This window comes from Pecten maximus, chromosome 5, assembly GCF_902652985.1.
Source record: "Pecten maximus chromosome 5, xPecMax1.1, whole genome shotgun sequence".
Classification (NCBI taxonomy): Eukaryota; Metazoa; Mollusca; class Bivalvia; order Pectinida; family Pectinidae; genus Pecten; species Pecten maximus.
This window is the reverse complement of record NC_047019.1, coordinates 5,272,342-5,290,604: the sequence shown is the minus strand read 5'-3', so window position 1 is coordinate 5,290,604 and position 18,263 is coordinate 5,272,342. Positions and strand designations below refer to the sequence as shown.

Genomic DNA, 18,263 nt, shown 5'->3' with positions numbered 1-18,263 from the left:
TGTATACTTTTGTGTCGCGGTACTTAAGGATATTTACCGACTGTAAGAGAAAGCCCTAGCTAGCTACCCATTTAGAACGGGTTGAAAGTCAATTCACTTGAAATGCCTATTGAAAAACAGCATCCTGTGTATGTGTATACATTTGTCTGAGTGATGCATACTTTCTCAAGCTAGAGCAAAACAAAACCTTGAGATTTAACTACAAACATCTCATGTCTTAACAAGAAAATCTGTTGACTTCCATTAAATCCAAATGTCTTGGGTCTTATAGGTACAGCAAAAACCTTGGGTATTCTCGTAAACTAGGGACATTTTAGGCACATGACAAACATTTTAGATTCTCATCAACTCTCAACATTTCTCCAAGGTTCAGCAAACATTAGCGATTCTTCAAACTGTTTTGAGTTAAACAAATTTTATAGATTCTCATGCTTGTTCTCCAAACTATCTCGAGTATAGCACCATTTAGATGCACGAACTTCAAGTTGTCTGATAAATTGTACAGAAAATCCTCAAGATTCTCCAAACTGTCTTTGAGTACAACAAAATCTGACTAGAGATTCGCGTGCTGTCTGATCGAGTACAACAAAATCTAGACTAGAGATTCGCGTGCTGTCTGATCGAGTACAACAAAATCTAGACTAGAGATTCTCATGCTGTCTGATCGAGTAACAACAAAATCTAGACTAGAGATTCTCATGCTGTCTGATCGAGTAACAACAAAATCTGACTAGAGATTCTCATGCTGTCTGATCGAGTAACAACAAAATCTAGATATACTGAGGCACAACTCCAAGCTGCTATGTGCACAAAACGTCCTCAAGATTCCCATGCATGGTCTCCAGGCTGTCTTGCAATTGGGTATCACAAACTAGAGATTTTCATAGACTCCAAGCATTGCATGTAAAACAAGTTTTGAGACTTTTCCAGGCTTGGAATCAAAGCTTTCTTGTGTTGGCCGTACACACTGCAGTGCGGGAATATGGGTTGATGTTGATAATGACCAACTTTTGACATTTTGAAGGGAACATGTTTTGTATGTTGGCGTTGTACATTTGCAGAAAGGGTGCAAGTACACTTGCATGACTATCAGTGAAAAAAAAACACCATCAATATTTATCTTAAAGCTGGTGAAATTTCTGGTGAACCGATTTGTTCTCAAGTGGATTGTTTGTGTTCTAGTACCACAGACATTACCAGGTAAGCTATACTTTGTCGATTGCTTCAGATTTTCAAAGGGATGTGTTATTGTAGTGAGTGAAACCCCTATAATCAGAAGACTAAATGCAGCTTTTCTGGTGAATTTGTAGCTCTGTTTGGTAGTAACGTCACAGATCCAGGCTGATGGCCGCCAATATTTAAAAAGTCAGTTAACCAAGATTACCGGACTCATTACGATTGATCATTTAACTGTAAATATTTATTTCCGCGTGCTCAATTTCTGAATTTGAACCGATTTTATGTGCGATGTTGAATTTGAATCTACATACAGTCCTCCTGCCATAGATTATAATAGACAAAAGCTGCATTTAGTGAAATCATAATTTAGCAGAATTATTTCTACACAAGAAGTGCTAGAATAAAGCCATGGTACTTTTTACATATCTGGTCTGTCGGATGTCACCATTAAATACAGACTCATGGTTACATAACTTCCCGTCCTTCACTTCTACTTCAACCACAGTTAATATATGTACAGACTATATCACTACAAAAAGAAACCCTGATATAATTTTAGTGATAATTAGATGTTTGTCATGAATGTTTATCATATGTACAGTACATATTTAGCTGAACATCAGTCGGTGAAAAAAAAATAAAATAAAAATCAATGATTTTCATTTCATTTCCTTTATAATGTACCTTTTGAACTTAACCTTCTTTAAATGACCTTAGCTGTTAATAGGACATTAAACAAAATAAACCAAACCAAACCAAATTTTGGAGGCAAACACCTATAAACTAAGTATCAGTTTTGTGAAGAGAGTTTGTCATCTTCATGAAAATATCAACAGCGTCTTGACAAACTGTAAATGTAGGTACAGTATATTGTTTGATAGCACTAACCGTTATAAAATATACACAATGTTGTTAAATTTCTGTTTAGAACCGTCAGCCAGCTGGTAAACAGGAAGTCAATTTCAACCATTCCATATTTTCTCCCTAATTCTGCTAGAAGGCCTGACAATTCTCTGTTGTAACCAAAGATTAACGGGTTGACCATCTTCCTGGTCTCTGTGACAAAACGTCTTGTCTAGGAAATATATTTGATTATTTTAAGGTGCAATACCAGCTTTTAAAGTCCTGCCGGTTATTGTGAACCATATAAAAGAGGGGTACTACTGTCCTGTTTACCAGAGAACTTGTTACACAGATGTTGTTACCTCACACTAATAAAATTGTTATCTGAGAATGCGATTCTACAGCAGACATCGCCAAACTGGTGTTGGGTTACTTGTGCCCTTGAAGAAAGCACTTCTTTTGGATGGCTGCATATATATACTATACATATGGGTTTTTGGTTTGTTTTTGTTTAACGTCCTATTAACAGCCAGGGTCATTTAAGGACGTGCCAGGTTTTGGAGGTGGAGGAAAGCCGGAGTAACCGGAGAAAAACCACCGGCCTACGGTCAGTCCCTGGCAACTGCCCCACGTAGGTTTCGAACTCGCAGCCCAGTGGTGGAGGGCTAGTGTTAAAGTGTCAGGACACCTTAACCACTCGGCCACCGTGGCCCCATATACATATGGGACTTTTACACATGTTAGTACCACTAGTATTCAGCATCTCAATGTCCTGTAGTAAGGCTCTGTTCTAGTATCAGACAGAAAATGGGATTATAGCATCAAGCACTCCATGTCTAAGTAAAACTCTCCTGGAGGTAATTGAGGTTTGAAGGACTAAGCACTATGCTCATAACTACAGCTTAATTAGATAATTTCTACTCTGAATTGTCTCTGGTATGGGTGCTATCTGCTGTCGGTCTAACCCACAAATCATGCCAGTTAATCTGTTGAAGGAGGTAGACAGGCTGGAAAGTGATGGCAGTGGGATTGTGGCCGGCAATGTGTTTGTAATGACCAGGCTTTTTGACCAGAGTCTGTAACTCCATCATCAACCTAATAGCATTATAGAGGTGGCCGAGGATTTATTGACCATCAAAGTAACAGTGTCATACAGGGACTCTGAGCTATATACACTGGTGGTTCAGGAAGTAAGACTGGGTATCAGTGACTTAGTTACCATGGTGACTCAGGATTTGATGACACAGTAATTAAGTGTAAACACATCAGTGATCTAGTTACCATAGTGATACAAAATTTGTTGACAGTGACCTGATTACCATAGTAACACAGGATTTGTTAACAGTGACCTAGTTACCATAGTAACCCAGACTTTGCTGACAGTGACCTAGTTACCATAGTGATACAGAATTTGTTGACAGTGACCCTGTTGTCATAGTGATACAGAATTTGTTGACAGTGACCTTGTTACCTTAGTGATAGAGGATTTGTTGTCAGTGACCTAGTTACCATAGTAACAAAGGATTTGTTGACAGTGACCTTGTTACCATAGTAACACAGGATTTGATGACAGTGACCTAGTTACCATAGTAACCCAGACTTTGTTGACAGTGACCTCTTTACCATAGTGATACAGAATTTGTTGACAGTGACCCTGTAACCATAGTGAGACAGGATTTGTTGAGTGACCTTGTTACCATAGTAACACAGGATTTGTTGACAGTGACCTAGTTACCATAGTAACCCAGACTTTCTTGACAGTGACCTAGTTACAATAGTGATACAGGATTTGTTGACAGTGACCTAGTTACCATAGTGATACAGAATTTGGTGACTGTGACCTCGTTACAATAGTGATACAGGATTTGTTGACAGTGACCTAGTTACCATAGCGACAAAGGATTTGTTGACAGTGACCTTGTTACCATAGTAACACAGGATTTGTTGACGCAGTATTGACTAAGGCGACTCGGTCACTACAATAAAATGTCTCCATCATAAAAAGATAAAAGACAAACACAAATTTTACAGCTTTCTTTAAAGTCAATTGGGAACCCATTATTCGTTTCCAGCATCCTGTTGATGGTATTACAATGCTTCCCAAGGACTTTGTGGTTATGGAGTCTTGCCATCATTCCCCAGTGTCTTCATTTTCTCCATCTTTAGTAATCTATTGTTGTAACCATTGTATTGTTTTATACATAAAATATTCTTTGATTAAAAGTGACCCTGTCTTTGGCGGAGAAAGTGACATTTCCTCTAGAATGATCAATACTTTTCTGTAGAAGCTGTTCGGAGACCCATTAAAGACACAATTCTTGTCTAAGTGCATGCCATATATGAGTTTTCTGACAGATTTAGAACACATCAGTTACTATTTCTCCTGCTGAGATTTGACCTCATTTTTGAGGTTTCAGTAAATTTGATATGTTTAATGATCCATCTGTGTTTTAGTGTCATACACAGAAAATGGCTTTTAACTTGCAGATTGTGATCTGTATACATAGTTTCCTTCCAGTGATTCAGGAACACTTTAATTTGAGTTTTGTACTGCAGGGCTATTTTCAGGGGAAAAAAAAAGTGTATTACAACATGTAATTGTTGTTTTGATGTTTTTGAATAATATGAGGGTGAACCCCCCCCCCCCCCCAAAAAAAAAGTTGTCTTCACAATGCATAGAAATACAAAAAACACACGAGAATTATTTACAGAGCAACGCATTTCACTTTTGAAGAGTAATTTTTGGGGTAAAAATGATAATTAGGGATTTTGTGAAATTTGGCATTTTTTTTTTTTTTTTTTTAATGCTGAAATTTCAGTGAAATTTGAGTTGGCTTTAAGCTAATTACTTTAAACTGACAAAGCAGGGCAGGTGAGACATACACATTACACGTAATTCTTGTTAAAAGTATTTTGATAAGGTTGTGGTATTATGAAGATATTATATATACTTAGAACCGGAGACCGTTCTTAACCTGACTTTAGAAATATTGATAAGTGTCGTGATTTGTAATTACACACGTAATTAGACATTAAGTGACGGACCCAGGTGATTAGGAGAAAGCATGGAGGGTTCAGAAGGAACTCAGGTTTCCGGTGAGGATCTGGAAAGATTGTGCTTCGCATCACTTGTAATGAGTATATTGGAGCTGCATCTGTTGCGTCATATGGGAACCATGGTTATTTATAGACTCCTGATCTTGAAGGTTTAAAACGTATACAAATTTGAAAGCCATTGGCATCCTACAGTTTCACAGTGAAGGCTTCTACATAAAATCGTCTTCGTTGGTGTGCATACCAGAGTTTATGATCAGAGAGAGATATGGAACCTAATTGCGGTCTTTAGAGGTGTTCGTTTAAAATTTCCATGTCTATTTCTGTTATTAGGATTATGAAATAAGATCATTTGGGATATTTTGTAAATTTAGCTGTGAACATATCTGAGTTATTGCCATACCTTACTGGTGTGTTTTCATCATAGTTAAAACCCGAGATCTTAGAAGGAACTTGGCACCCAACTATGATTTTTGATGTAGATGTTCTGTAAACTTTTGTCCTTTTGTGTCCTTCCTCTTGATTAATTATCAGTTGAATTGACAGAGATGTCTATTTTAAATCAATTATTTAATAAATGCATATGTTCTAAATTTCATTTTACTTTGTTCAAAATTGTCTTTTTAAAATTAGAATGTCTTGCAGTCTGTTAATGAAATGGTAAAGTGAAAGAAGAAGATGCGTAAGAAAAAAATTCAAAATGGCTACTGGTGGCCATTTTGAATATTTGGTTAGTCGACACAAGTTGTGGCATGCACAACTAGAACCAGTATTCAACATGTACATATTCCTATAAAGTTTCAAGGGGGAAGCCAGAATTGCTCTTCAAAGTACAACCTATATATCAAAATCAAAATAACTGCTTGTGGCCATCTTGAATGCCCAATCAGGCTCAAAATATGGAATCTATATTTACAGTTTGGACTCTTAATGAAACATCCTAAAGTTTGAAGAGTATACCTTCAATAGAGTGTCTTAAATACTTTTAGCATTAATACTTAAACAATAGAAAAATAAAATAAAACCTTTTTTGGTTTGGTTTATTTTGTTTTTCGTCCCATTAACAGCCAGGGTCATTTAAGGATGTGCCAGGTTTTGGAGGTGGAGAAAAGCCGGAGTACCCGGAGAAAAACCTCCGACCTATGGTCAGTACCTGAGGCAACTGTCCCATCTGGGTTTCGAACTCGCAACCCAGAGATGGAGGGCTAGTGATAAAATATCAGGACACCTTAACCACTTGGCCACCGCGCACCAAATTGAATCTTAGGAACTATAATGAACATGTATCCTATATGATACGTGTAGTTCTTGAGAAGTAGTTTTATGAAACAGACTAACAGATTGACAGACCAGTGTCAGTCAGAAAGTGACCTGGAAAGCAAGTAATCTGATGATCGTGCTCTAAGCTAACGTGCCAAAAATATTTTCTCCTGGTCGCCAGTATCTTTTACAAGCAACAACTACATTTCCATCATGGATTTGTATTGGAGAGAGCAACTATGATGTTAACAAAGGATACGTTATTCCCCTTGGCAAAAAAGTGAATTCCATTTATAATATGAGGATGCAAACTATTGGGCCTGGGGTTGGAATGAACTTTCCACCAGCGTAGGAAATGCGAACATATTTTGGTTTGGTATGGGAGGAATTGTAACAGAATCCAGGATGTATCTTGGTACTGCTTGTATAATCCCTCAACTCTTGTCCCTGGTAGGCTTAGATAAATCCTGCACGCATGATATTCACACATGTCTATATGTCCAGATTGCGATCAGCCCAACAAGTGCAATCGTGCCTTTCCTTTATATCCGTATCACTGTCTTACGTTTAGATAAATCCTTCACGTATATAATGGTCATAATATCGCATTATAGATCGATAGATTGCTCCTACAAGGCATGTCGGGTACTAGTAATGCACTCGGCTTAGGGGCAAAATGTCTTTACGAACAATTAGCCACACGCTTGTTCCCGAATGAACGCCAGTTACAGAAGCATTACTATTGCACCTATAAGTTAACACTGTCTTAAGGGTATGATCAAATTGTTAATCTTCAGTAATTGAGCTCCCTTTATGCTCTGTTCTTCGTTCATGTGCAATTACAGTAAAAAGTTGCTTATAAAATGTGGGTTTTTTTTTTTTTTGCTTTGAAACATTTTCTGCCGTTCCAATTTCTTTGTGTACTTCTATCTTCAACAACGTTTCACGGATTACATATACCGGTAATAAGAGAAACATGCTGTCAGCATTAAATACCTTGAAAGCTGTACGTCTTGCTATTTTGTGCATCAATTACAGTCCGTAGATATTTTCTGGAATGTGAATTTGCCTCGGAGAATCAGGTTGAGTACTTATTGGCTTGAGATATATATCCAGTAGAAAATTTGACATTTTTTTTTCTCCTAGAACATCAAAGAGGAGATTATGGCATAGGATTTCAAGATGAAAGTAATTGCATGAAATATTGTACAAATCCTGTTGCTTGATCCGGGATAGAATCCCAGTAGGCAATAGATGAAAATGAATTGATACATTACTTAGAAGATATATACAAGTCTAACAAGAGTTTTAAGGGGTGATGTGTACAGGACATTGTTACTGTGTTATATAGGATTTGATGGATTATATTTAGGGGTTTTTACAGGGCTAATATATAGTAGGATTTTAGGGGCTAGCAAAAATATGCTGGTGCAACTTTACTTTAAGGTCTGATAATATTCAGTTTTATATACTGTTAAAGTAGATATTTTAGAGGTAATCTTATTTTAGCATTTTTGTGCACGAGAAGCATTACGCTGGATAACGCAACTTTACTTTAAGGTTTGATAATATTCAGTTTTATATACTGTAAAGTAAATATTTAAGAGGTAATATTATTTTAGCATTTTTGTGCACTAGAAGCATTACGCTGGATTATGATTGGCTAAATGCACTTTCTAAATACTGTGTCTATATGAAAGTGATTTTGGCATGTCAATTCATCAATGCGCTAGTATAGTCTGTTAAAATTTGGAAAAGTACTAAAATTTGAGTAGGCCAAATAAAGTTCATTCACAGTATAAGTTATTAATCTGTGAGGATCTATAGGATTGGTATGTTCTGCCAGGGATAGGCAGAATATATAACTTTTTCAATTTTCACTTTAAATTGGTTAATCCTGTAATAGGATTTTGAGAAAATTTGATCTTAAAAATCTCATCACTTCCCTGTGAGAATATTGACAGATTTTAAATGTCATCGGTGTTGGGAATGTCAGACTGAATATGGGGATCGACAGCATGTCTCTGATTTTACAAATTTTGAATTTGTACAGAACCATCCAGCACCTAGTACATGACACTGGGGTAGTGTAATATTTCATTTTCGTGTCTGAAAACAAACTTAATTTGTTTGTTTGTGGCATTTGTAACTACTTTTACAGACATTTATTCAATAAATTTATATGATGTTGTTCTCTCCTGATCAGGAACAGTTTTATTTTGAAATTTTGAATCCTAATAAAAAAAAAAAGCTGTCCTTGGGAGATATGCTGAATTTGTCTAGATTCATAATTAGCACAGGTCTAATGGACCTTTTGTTTGGCGTTGGCTGTTAGCCAATTTCTGTACCCAGTAAACACTATGTATTGTGTATAATCTGAGGCCTTGAAAATTTTGCAATAAACTTGTCAGGCTTTTTGTCCAATTTCACACTTGTAATTTTCGAAACTGGTCTTTTTATGTTGACTTTGCTTAATTAGTGTGTGTCATATGAGGGCAGATATGTTTTACGATACAAGATTCCAGAATTTAATTGTTGTCATATGTATATATTTGGATATAATTATAAAAGTTGTCTGATTTCATCCCAAAAATCGGATATGAAGTAAAGGGTCTGATTGGGGGGAAAATGACAAAATCCAATTCTCCTTATTTTGTTAACAATGCACAAGTCCAAGGGCTTTACATCTTGTCGGAATTAATGAAGGAAATTTTCAATTTCCATCAGGGGGCTGGAATGTGTCCGATATATGCTAGCCTGTGGAATATTACAATAACAAATGTATGGTCACTGTCACATCAGCCTGAATTTTAATGCATAATACGTCAAGATCTTGTCAAGGAAAGTTGGACGAATTCAAATCTCGACATTTGATGATCTCCATGATGGTCCATTTGCTCCATTATAACGGAATTATGATAAATTTGAAACCAATAGAATTGTTACGGCTCCATTAGCTCATGGTTTAAATGCTTGTCAAGGTATAAAATGGGGATTTTAATGTCTCAATGCTCGACATTGACATTTTTATGTTCGGATTTGAATTTTATGTTGGTCAAATAGCAGTTTGCCAATGTTAAGACGGCTGCTGTGAGTTAGGTTTTCACATTTTTGTACGTTTTGTCGATCAAGGTCACAAGTACAAAAATGGTTTGTTTTGGAATACTATAAGTGGCAATTTGAAATACCTGAATATACTGTGGTATGACATGTTAATTGTGTTGACATGCATGGAACTTTGTAACACCATATTGTTTTAAATTTCAGACAATGGAATGATTTATAAGTAGAATGGCTGCATTTTTTTTTTTTTTTTTAAATATATTTGTTGTATATATTTATGTTTAAACATACCAGAACTTCCATGGCAGTTTTGTTTTAACAAACACTCTCTGAAAAGGCGAGATAACTGAATTATTAAGAATGTACATGTTGGATTTCAGAAAAGATATAATTAGTCACACATGCATGTTGATGAATGCAATGCAATTAATTAGTCCAACATTAAACCAAAAATTTAAAACTAAATTGATTTTAAGCATTTTAAAATAAAATGAAAAATAAATAATAAAAAAAACAACAGACAAACGCATAACTTAACTATATAAGACAAATAAATACACATACATGTATATATTATAAAGACACACAAATTAACAGACAGTGTATATAGAGACACTACTGTTTATTTTAAATTTACATATAAAGGTGCAATAATTTTACAGTTAAAGTGCCAATAATATTGTTACATATGGACTTGGCAAAGACTTAATCTTCTAAAAATGAAATTCAGGTTTTTATTATCACTTGAATTTGTCTCCGTCAGTTCCTTGCCAAATTCTATCCAAGGTTTTGAAAGGATGAGAAATTTAATCTAACTTTATATGAATTTTATAACTAGAGAACAGTGCAGCGTCTGTATATAATCTAGGGTGACTGCCAATACTTTTCAGGCACTATTTGACCTGTATTTTCTCCTGACTTGTTTTGACGAAGGTGACCTTGACATTGTGTTGAACATCTCCGAGGAATGTCTAAACTCCTTGTACTAGATAGTATGGCACAGAACATGGTATTAAACCCATCATTTTCCAAAAATTGGCTTCATCACTAAATCTGATATGCAATATCTGAACTTCATCTTAATATTTTATTTGATCTGACTGGAGAGACTGTTTTCGGAGAGTGCATTTCGCCAGTAAGCTGTATACATCCAGCTTCTCTAGCCCACTTGGTCTCTATATACCAGTCTTATACGTCAGCTAGGCTGTACAATCTGACATGAAATACACTTTGAGAATGAGTTTGACATTATGGGGTGGAGATTTGAGGGACAGATTGCAGTCTGTACTTGTTCTTCCTTGCCTTATGGACCCTTACCACATCCCTCCTCCCCCTTTATGTATTACCTGTACATAGTTTTTCTTCCCCCACCCCCAGGGCCTCCAATTCACCACTGATATGTCTTACCTGTACATGTTTTCCCTTGTTGACCCCCTACCCCGAGGGCCTCAGTTCACCACTGAATTGTACATGTTCTTCCTTGCCAACCCCGACCCCAGGGCCTCAATTCACTACTGAATTGTACATGTTCTCCCTCATCTTACGAACCCCACCCCCAGGGTGTCAATTCACCAATGAATTATACATATTCTCTCTAACCTTATGAACCCCACCCCCAGGGCCACAGTTCACCACTGAATTGTACATGTTCTCCCTCAGTCACCTTATGAACCCTACCCCCAGGGCCTCAGTTCACCACTGAATTGTACATGTTCTCCCTCACCTTATGAACCCCACCCCCAGGGCCACAGTTCACCACTGAATTGTACATGTTCTCCCTCACCTTATGAACCCCACCCCCAGGGCCTCAGTTCACCACTGAATTGTACATGTTCTTCCTTCCCGACCCCGACCCCAGGGCCTCAATTTACCACTGAATTATACATGTTCTCCCTCATCTTACGAACCCCACCCTGAGGGCGTCAGTTCACCACTGAATTGTACATGTTCTCCCTCACCTTATGAACCCCACCCCCAGGGCTACAGTTCACCACTGAATTATACATGTTCTCCCTCACCTTATGAACCCCACCCCTAGGGCGTCAATTCACCACTGACCTGTACATGTCCTTCCTTGTGGACCCTAACCCCCATGGCCTCAATTCATTGCTGATGTATATTTCTGTAGATGTTCTTTCTCCCCGTACAGACCCCACCCACTAGGGCCTCAATTCACCACTGCTCTGTATTACCTGCATGCTATTGTATAAACAGTTTTACCATTTGAAACGTCTCATCTAATGCTCGTAAAATATTGTAGTGAGAAGGCTTAATGTGGCATAGCCATGGTCTATATATATATCCTTGTTGCCACTTTAGGCCTCTGAAGTGTGGCATAGCCATGGTTTATATATATATATCCTTGTTGCCACTCGGGCCTCTGAAATGTGGCATAGCCATGGTCTGTATATATATCCTTGTTGCCACTCAGGCCTCTGAAATGTGGCATAGCCATGGTCTATATATATATCCTTGTTGCCACTTTAGGCCTCTGAAATGTGGCATAGCCATGGTCTGTATATATATCCTTGTTGCCACTCAGGCCTCTGAAATGTGGCATAGCCATAGTCTGTATATATATCCATGTTGCCACTTTCGGCCTCTGAAATGTGGCATAGCCATGGTGTGTATATATATCCTTGTTGCCACTTTAGGCCTCTGAAATGTGGCATAGCCATGATCTGTATATATATCCTTGTTGCCACTTTAGGCCTCTGAAATGTGGCATAGCCATGGTGTGTTTATATATCCATGTTGCCACTTTAGGCCTCTGAAATGTGGCATAGCCATGGTGTGTTTATATATCCTTGTTGCCACTTTAGGCCTATGAAATGTGGCATAGCCATAGTCTGTATATATATCCATGTTGCCACTTTCGGCCTCTGAAATGTGGCATAGCCATGGTGTGTATATATATCCTTGTTGCCACTTTAGGCCTCTGAAATGTGGCATAGCCATGGTCTGTATATATATCCTTGTTGCCACTCGGGCCTCTGAAATGTGGCATCATAGCTATATAGTTTGGCAGTAAATGTCACTTCATGCCAGTAAATCATTTTTTTTCAAAAAGTTTTCATGCAAAAAATATTTAACAAGTTTTGCTTTTAATGATGTAAACAAACTGTGTTGGATTCTGGTAAGTTAATGTATGCAATATTAATGCATTCATAAACTTTACCATGACAGCTTATTCTGAGAACCTGTAGCACAGATTTGTATGCTTTATGATCGCCTGTTGATATAATGTTGGAACATCTGGTTGTTAATGTATTTAGATTATTGGCTATATTAATACTATGATTAGAGATCTGGGAATCAGCTGGATTAGAGCTTCTCCAGACTCAACCCTGGCAGCAGGGTGGTCAGAAGAAAAAAAACATCTTGGACCACTAATAAAATATACACAAGATCATAAACAAATTAAATTTTCTATCAGTAGCACACTTTCTAACCTAACATCAATGCTTAATCAGTGGGTACCTGTGTTTTTTAGCGAAGTACAGGTGATGAGAGATTTGGAATTCACTGCCGATTAGGTGTACGTGTATATATATATATGATCAATCTGGATGTTAGTGATTGTGTGGGCCAGACTACGTCATCATAATCCTGTTTATCATTCTCCATACTGCTGTAATACAAGTCAAAAGAAGCCCAAGATGAAAGGCTCCTTGGCCTATGGGTTTCTTCTTTGTTCAAACCTTTCAACAGTATTTTGCTGAAGTCATGGAAAACTGGTTCATGCTGTAAATCATAAGCAAACTTTTCTAGATAAACACCAGTACATCATATTTGTGCCATCAAACAACTTAACAAGTATACGTAGATCTCGAATAGAAACCCTGTTTATACATTGATCAATTTCCGGTATCTGCTTAAATTTACTGCAGGAGACTGCAGGCAGTTCGTCCATGCAGTTTACCGACTTAAGAAATAAAATATGAAAATTTCCTGACGTTGCGTATTGCTTCAACTTAATTAATTGCATGAAGTAGCTAGTTTAATTGATTGTGGAAATAAACAATTAATTGTTATGTGAAAATATGGATTATCAGTCATTGAATTGTATAACAATGCAAGGCTATATATCGCTACAGTATGAAAGACTGATGTATGTATTCAATGAAATATCCCTAATAGTAAATTAAACTTTCAAAGGAAAAGACTATTGTTTTGTTTGACAATGGAGTACATAACTACATATTTATTATAATTTACTCTCAGTTTTATTTGAAATAATACAAATTAAAAGAGTTCAAGGGTTGATCTGGGGCCAGTTTCATCAAAGTTCTTGAACATTCTATAGGAAATCATCACAGAATTTAAGGAAATTTCCGTAACTCACGTCTGTAATGCTTTCCTGCTGAAAATTTTAGTTCAAGAATATCCTGTAGATTAGGAATGTTGATGAAAGCGGGCCTTGTTTGTTTTGTTCTGACATTAGCTAAACGGTATTGTAAGTATATTATATAACATTCACCGATATATGATATTGGCAAATATTCATTTAGTGTTTTTCCCACCGTCATCACATCTAGACTCGCAACTTGTGTGATTTAATCTGCGAACAATTTAAAAAGTGGACTAGTACTGTTTCCTTATAACTTAAAGAGCATGCTGACGATATCAAGTAAAACCCAATACAATTTCCGGTGGCAGTAGGATTTGAATTGTTTTATCAATAACAATAGGTATATATGATTTATTGCATGATGTCTGGGATGTCAAGTCGGTAGCACTTAACTTCAGTGATAAGTTATATTGAATCGCTGGATCTGCTGACTGGATGTCTAAGGTGTCTGGATATTCGGAATGAAATTCTCGTAGACCCCCGGCATTGTGTGTCTTGCAACTCCAGCGTATTGTGTATACGTAGTAGAGCATCTGTCTAAGGTGTCTTTGAACCCAAGGTACAATATTAGACATGCTTTTAACTTCTAGTTTCAGCAGTGGAAATTTGTGCACTTTCAGTAAATGATGCATATGGCATTTTCAAGCGAACATTAATGTTCGTTTATTATTAGCTTTCATTGGATAGTGTCTTTGACCTGTTTCGGCCGTCAGCCTTGTCATATCAGGTGACTTGAACCTCAACTCAATATAAGATGTTTTCATAGTAAGATGTACGATGTACTATTAGTGTGACGAGGCTAATTTGAATGCCCTGTGTGTTACGTACAGGGTGGGTGTCTCGATGAACCCTGAACAGAAATCGGAGAAATCGCTGTTACAGAGTTTAATTAATAGCGATATCAGAAAGTTAAATTTTCTGCAATGTAAATTTACTATCAGTTTTAGTCCGCGTCATTGAGAAACATGTTAAACGTGAGGTATTTTACTTATTTTTGGCCCTGGAGTATCATTTTGTGTTACGAAAATGTGATTTTGCCAGAGAAGTAATCACGTGTCCCCTTATAGCCTGCCGTATGTCGCCAAGTAAACTAGGAAACCTTTCCTGGAGATTGGCTTTTGTATAATCTGTTTATACATGGATGCGTAAAACCTGCCAAAAATTACTTAATTAGTACAGATGCTGAAGGCAAAATACATATTAAGAGATGCATGACTTTGGTACAAGCTTGATGTCTGAATTTCCTTGAGATTTGTTTCATTACATCATGGCTTTTCCAGTTAACGGTAGAAAAATGTTTCCTTCGATGGTGATATTGTGTACGTGACACATTACAATTAACACTAGGTGGATCAACGCGTTGAAGGGAGGAATTTGTTTTGAAGTAAATTCCACCGCTGGAGGTGAAAATGAAAATGTATTTTATTTGAAATCATCTATTTTGATTATTATCAGTGGTATACATGTGCAAAGAAATTAACCCCCAGGGTCTGACCCCTAGATCACTAATTACAGGTATAAAGTCACTATCGGTAGTAAGTGACCTAGAGAGTTGGCTTTGGGGTTGATTTTCATTCTGGGTTCCAAGACCTTGTGGAAAAAATAAACTCCAGAGTCCGACCCCTAGATCGCTTTCTATTGTCAATAATAAGTGATCAATGGAATTGGGCCGCAAAGTGAATTTTTCATGCTGGGTCAATGCAAGCCCCTGTGGAAAACAGGGTCTGACCCTAAAATAGACGACTTTTAATTGTCATTAATAAGTGATCTATGGAGTCTGGCCTTGTCATTTTGGATCAAGCCCCTGTGGAAAAGATAAGGTCCGATTTTACTTTTTTTTGTCAATGATAAGTGATCAAGGGGATTGGGCCTTCGAGTAAATTTTTCACTCTCTGTCAAATGAATGTGTCAAGCCCCTGTGGTATAAAGGGGAAGGATGGCGACTTAATATTTAGTCTTGATAATCCATTTATCACAGGGGTGTTGTTAGTAATATTTATGGGTTGTTTATATTGATTATTTTCATCTAGATATTTGCGGTAATTTAGATATCCCAAAATGAAAAATGCCCAATACAGTATTTCAGTGTATTGTTAGTTGAAATATCTGGGAATAATTGATACTCCAAAATTTTGATAAGATACTGTTATGTATAAATTTAAAGCTGAGATCACATTCAAAGCTAGATTTTAAAAACTGTAGAAAATGATTTCCAGCCATCTTGAAATGAGGCAGCCTTCAGTGAGACTATGGAGGCTCCAGTAAACCACCTTGTTTGTTTTGGTATTAGAGTCCAGACAGAGGTCTACAAACTAGAGGTACAGCAGATGCGCTAATCAATAAACAATTACCATACGTACATGTTCTACCTTGTTATAACCCTATTTTTCCTCTTTTGTATTTGCAGTGTTCTTCATCCAGTTTCGAGTCCGCCATACTTGGAGAGGCCCATGGTCTTATCACAGACATGCTTGCAGACGTGTCATTGCCCCCGAATGTGATCAGTGGCTTGAGAACGCTAGGGAACCTCCTCAAACCAGCAGAGAGTCATTCGTCTTTCCACAAACCCCGCGTCAGTCCGTTGGTGTCCCTCACGGAATCCACCAACTACAGCTCTGACAATGAGGAGAGTCCTTATACCGGGGAGCGACCCTCCATGCTGCCAAAGGTTCATATCTGTCTTCTCTCGTACAAAATTCAATTGAATGTTGATAATTGTATTTCTGGTAATGATCGGGGCTCTTCAGTACACTGAGGGTTGTCCATAAATGATCCCGGTGATGTATTTGAAGCTAAAAGCAAATGCGATAATCTTAGGTTTTTCAAACATTTACTGAGCATGCATACTCAATACCCAATTCTGTTTACATTGCACACAACTTATCTGTATAGCACTCTTCGAATATGAAATCTTATGATTGAAATGTATCCTGTACATGTGTCCACACACACACACACACATATATATGCAGTAGGGTAGTTAGAAGTTAATTCTAGGACTTATTCTGAGGGCTTTTCTTGCCGATAATGCACTGTGTTCACAATCAAAATTATTTCATATTTAAACAAAATTCCTACTGTTTGTAATTTGCTCTTGAAAATTTCCTTCCAAAACTGAAGCAAAAATGACCCTTCTCAAACCAGTGCTGAACAATTGGAAACCCCTGCTTGATTCTTCATAGAAGTGTATTTTAGCATTAGCGAATTTAATTAATGATAACATACCGGTAGGTACTTCATCTGTACGATTTGTTTCTGAGGTCTCCCTTACCTTTAGCTGTTCCCGTTGTCCCATCCTAAGTCGGGTAGAAAATGGGATTAGCTTTGTCCAAATCAATCACCAGTGATCAAAGCGGCGGAGGGATCGGTTGGCACATTGATTAGGAATAAGTACTTGACGATGAATATATTCCCTCAGATAATGCATGTCGGGGAAAGATAAAGTAACTGGATCAAGTTTTATCCCACGTCGATTATTAAAACACCTAAATCACTGGAAGTAACTATGATAACGATATTCTGTGTGAAGCCAACCTCAGTATATCTACATCTAGGTATTGAATGCTACAACGACCTTTAAAATTTCTTTCGTTAAATGTTAATTCCGTTAATACAGATGTGTCACTTCATATTTGACCGTTATGTCGTTCCATTTCTGTGATATCATGGCAAGATTTGGTGGTGGCTCCATTTCTTTGAGTCTTTATTATAAGAATTAACGGCAGAAATGACCATATGATTATATTGTAGGGCTGATTGAGGTAGACTATTTGTAAACCAGCAGAGATAAGAATATGGAGCTGACTTGTTTTTAGAGTTTCTGAAATATGAGTAAAAACATCAATAGTTGAGAAACTTAAATGAAGATTTGATAAAAAAAAATGAATTTCTGGTCATTGCATAATCATTTCAGATTCCTATGTGTATGCTCTTTATACACAGAATTAGATATCAAAATTTGTTTGAAATATATTAGATAAAAGAGATTTATGTGTTGATATTAATCTTTTCGAAATTTCATAAAGATTAAAAAAAAAATTTCTACCATGTTTGCTATGCAATGCCAGTTTTGATTGGTTTAAAACCGTGTATTATTTGCGAATAATACACACTCGTGAGTCACGGCTGTTACAATGTCACCCATTGGTAATACGGTTACTGTAGCCGAGTGGGCTAATGGGTTAGTCTCTCCTAAATTTTTTATCACAACGCGAGTTTGAATCCTACGAAGGCCTTTTTTTTTTTTTCCCATTCCTTTTTTTTTTTATTGTCAAAATCAATGCCATATGATAGATGTTCTTGATTGTAGTACTGTAGTGCCTGTAAAGAAATGTATATTTTATCAACAAAACAACACAATACTCAAGAAATAAATTACAAGGTTTCCCCAGGGTTTCTTTGGCGTTTTTCTATTAGAAAGAGGTAAATCTCAGAACTAAACAGTACATGGTAGAATAGAAATAATCAACTTGACTCGTGTATTGTTGCAGGATATACAACCTGGACTCGGATA

The 18,263-nt window shown here is 36.9% G+C and overlaps 1 protein-coding gene across 1 annotated transcript in view; it reads left to right on the top strand.

Annotated features, from left to right (window-relative positions):
• Nucleotides 1-18,263, top strand: part of LOC117326939 (cGMP-inhibited 3',5'-cyclic phosphodiesterase A-like) — a 70,555-nt gene that overhangs the window by 26,926 nt on the left and 25,366 nt on the right. The window contains exon 2 of the mRNA XM_033883739.1: nt 16,158-16,418. Coding sequence (XP_033739630.1) covers nt 16,158-16,418 — 261 coding nt within the window. The remainder of the gene's footprint in view (nt 1-16,157; nt 16,419-18,263) is intronic.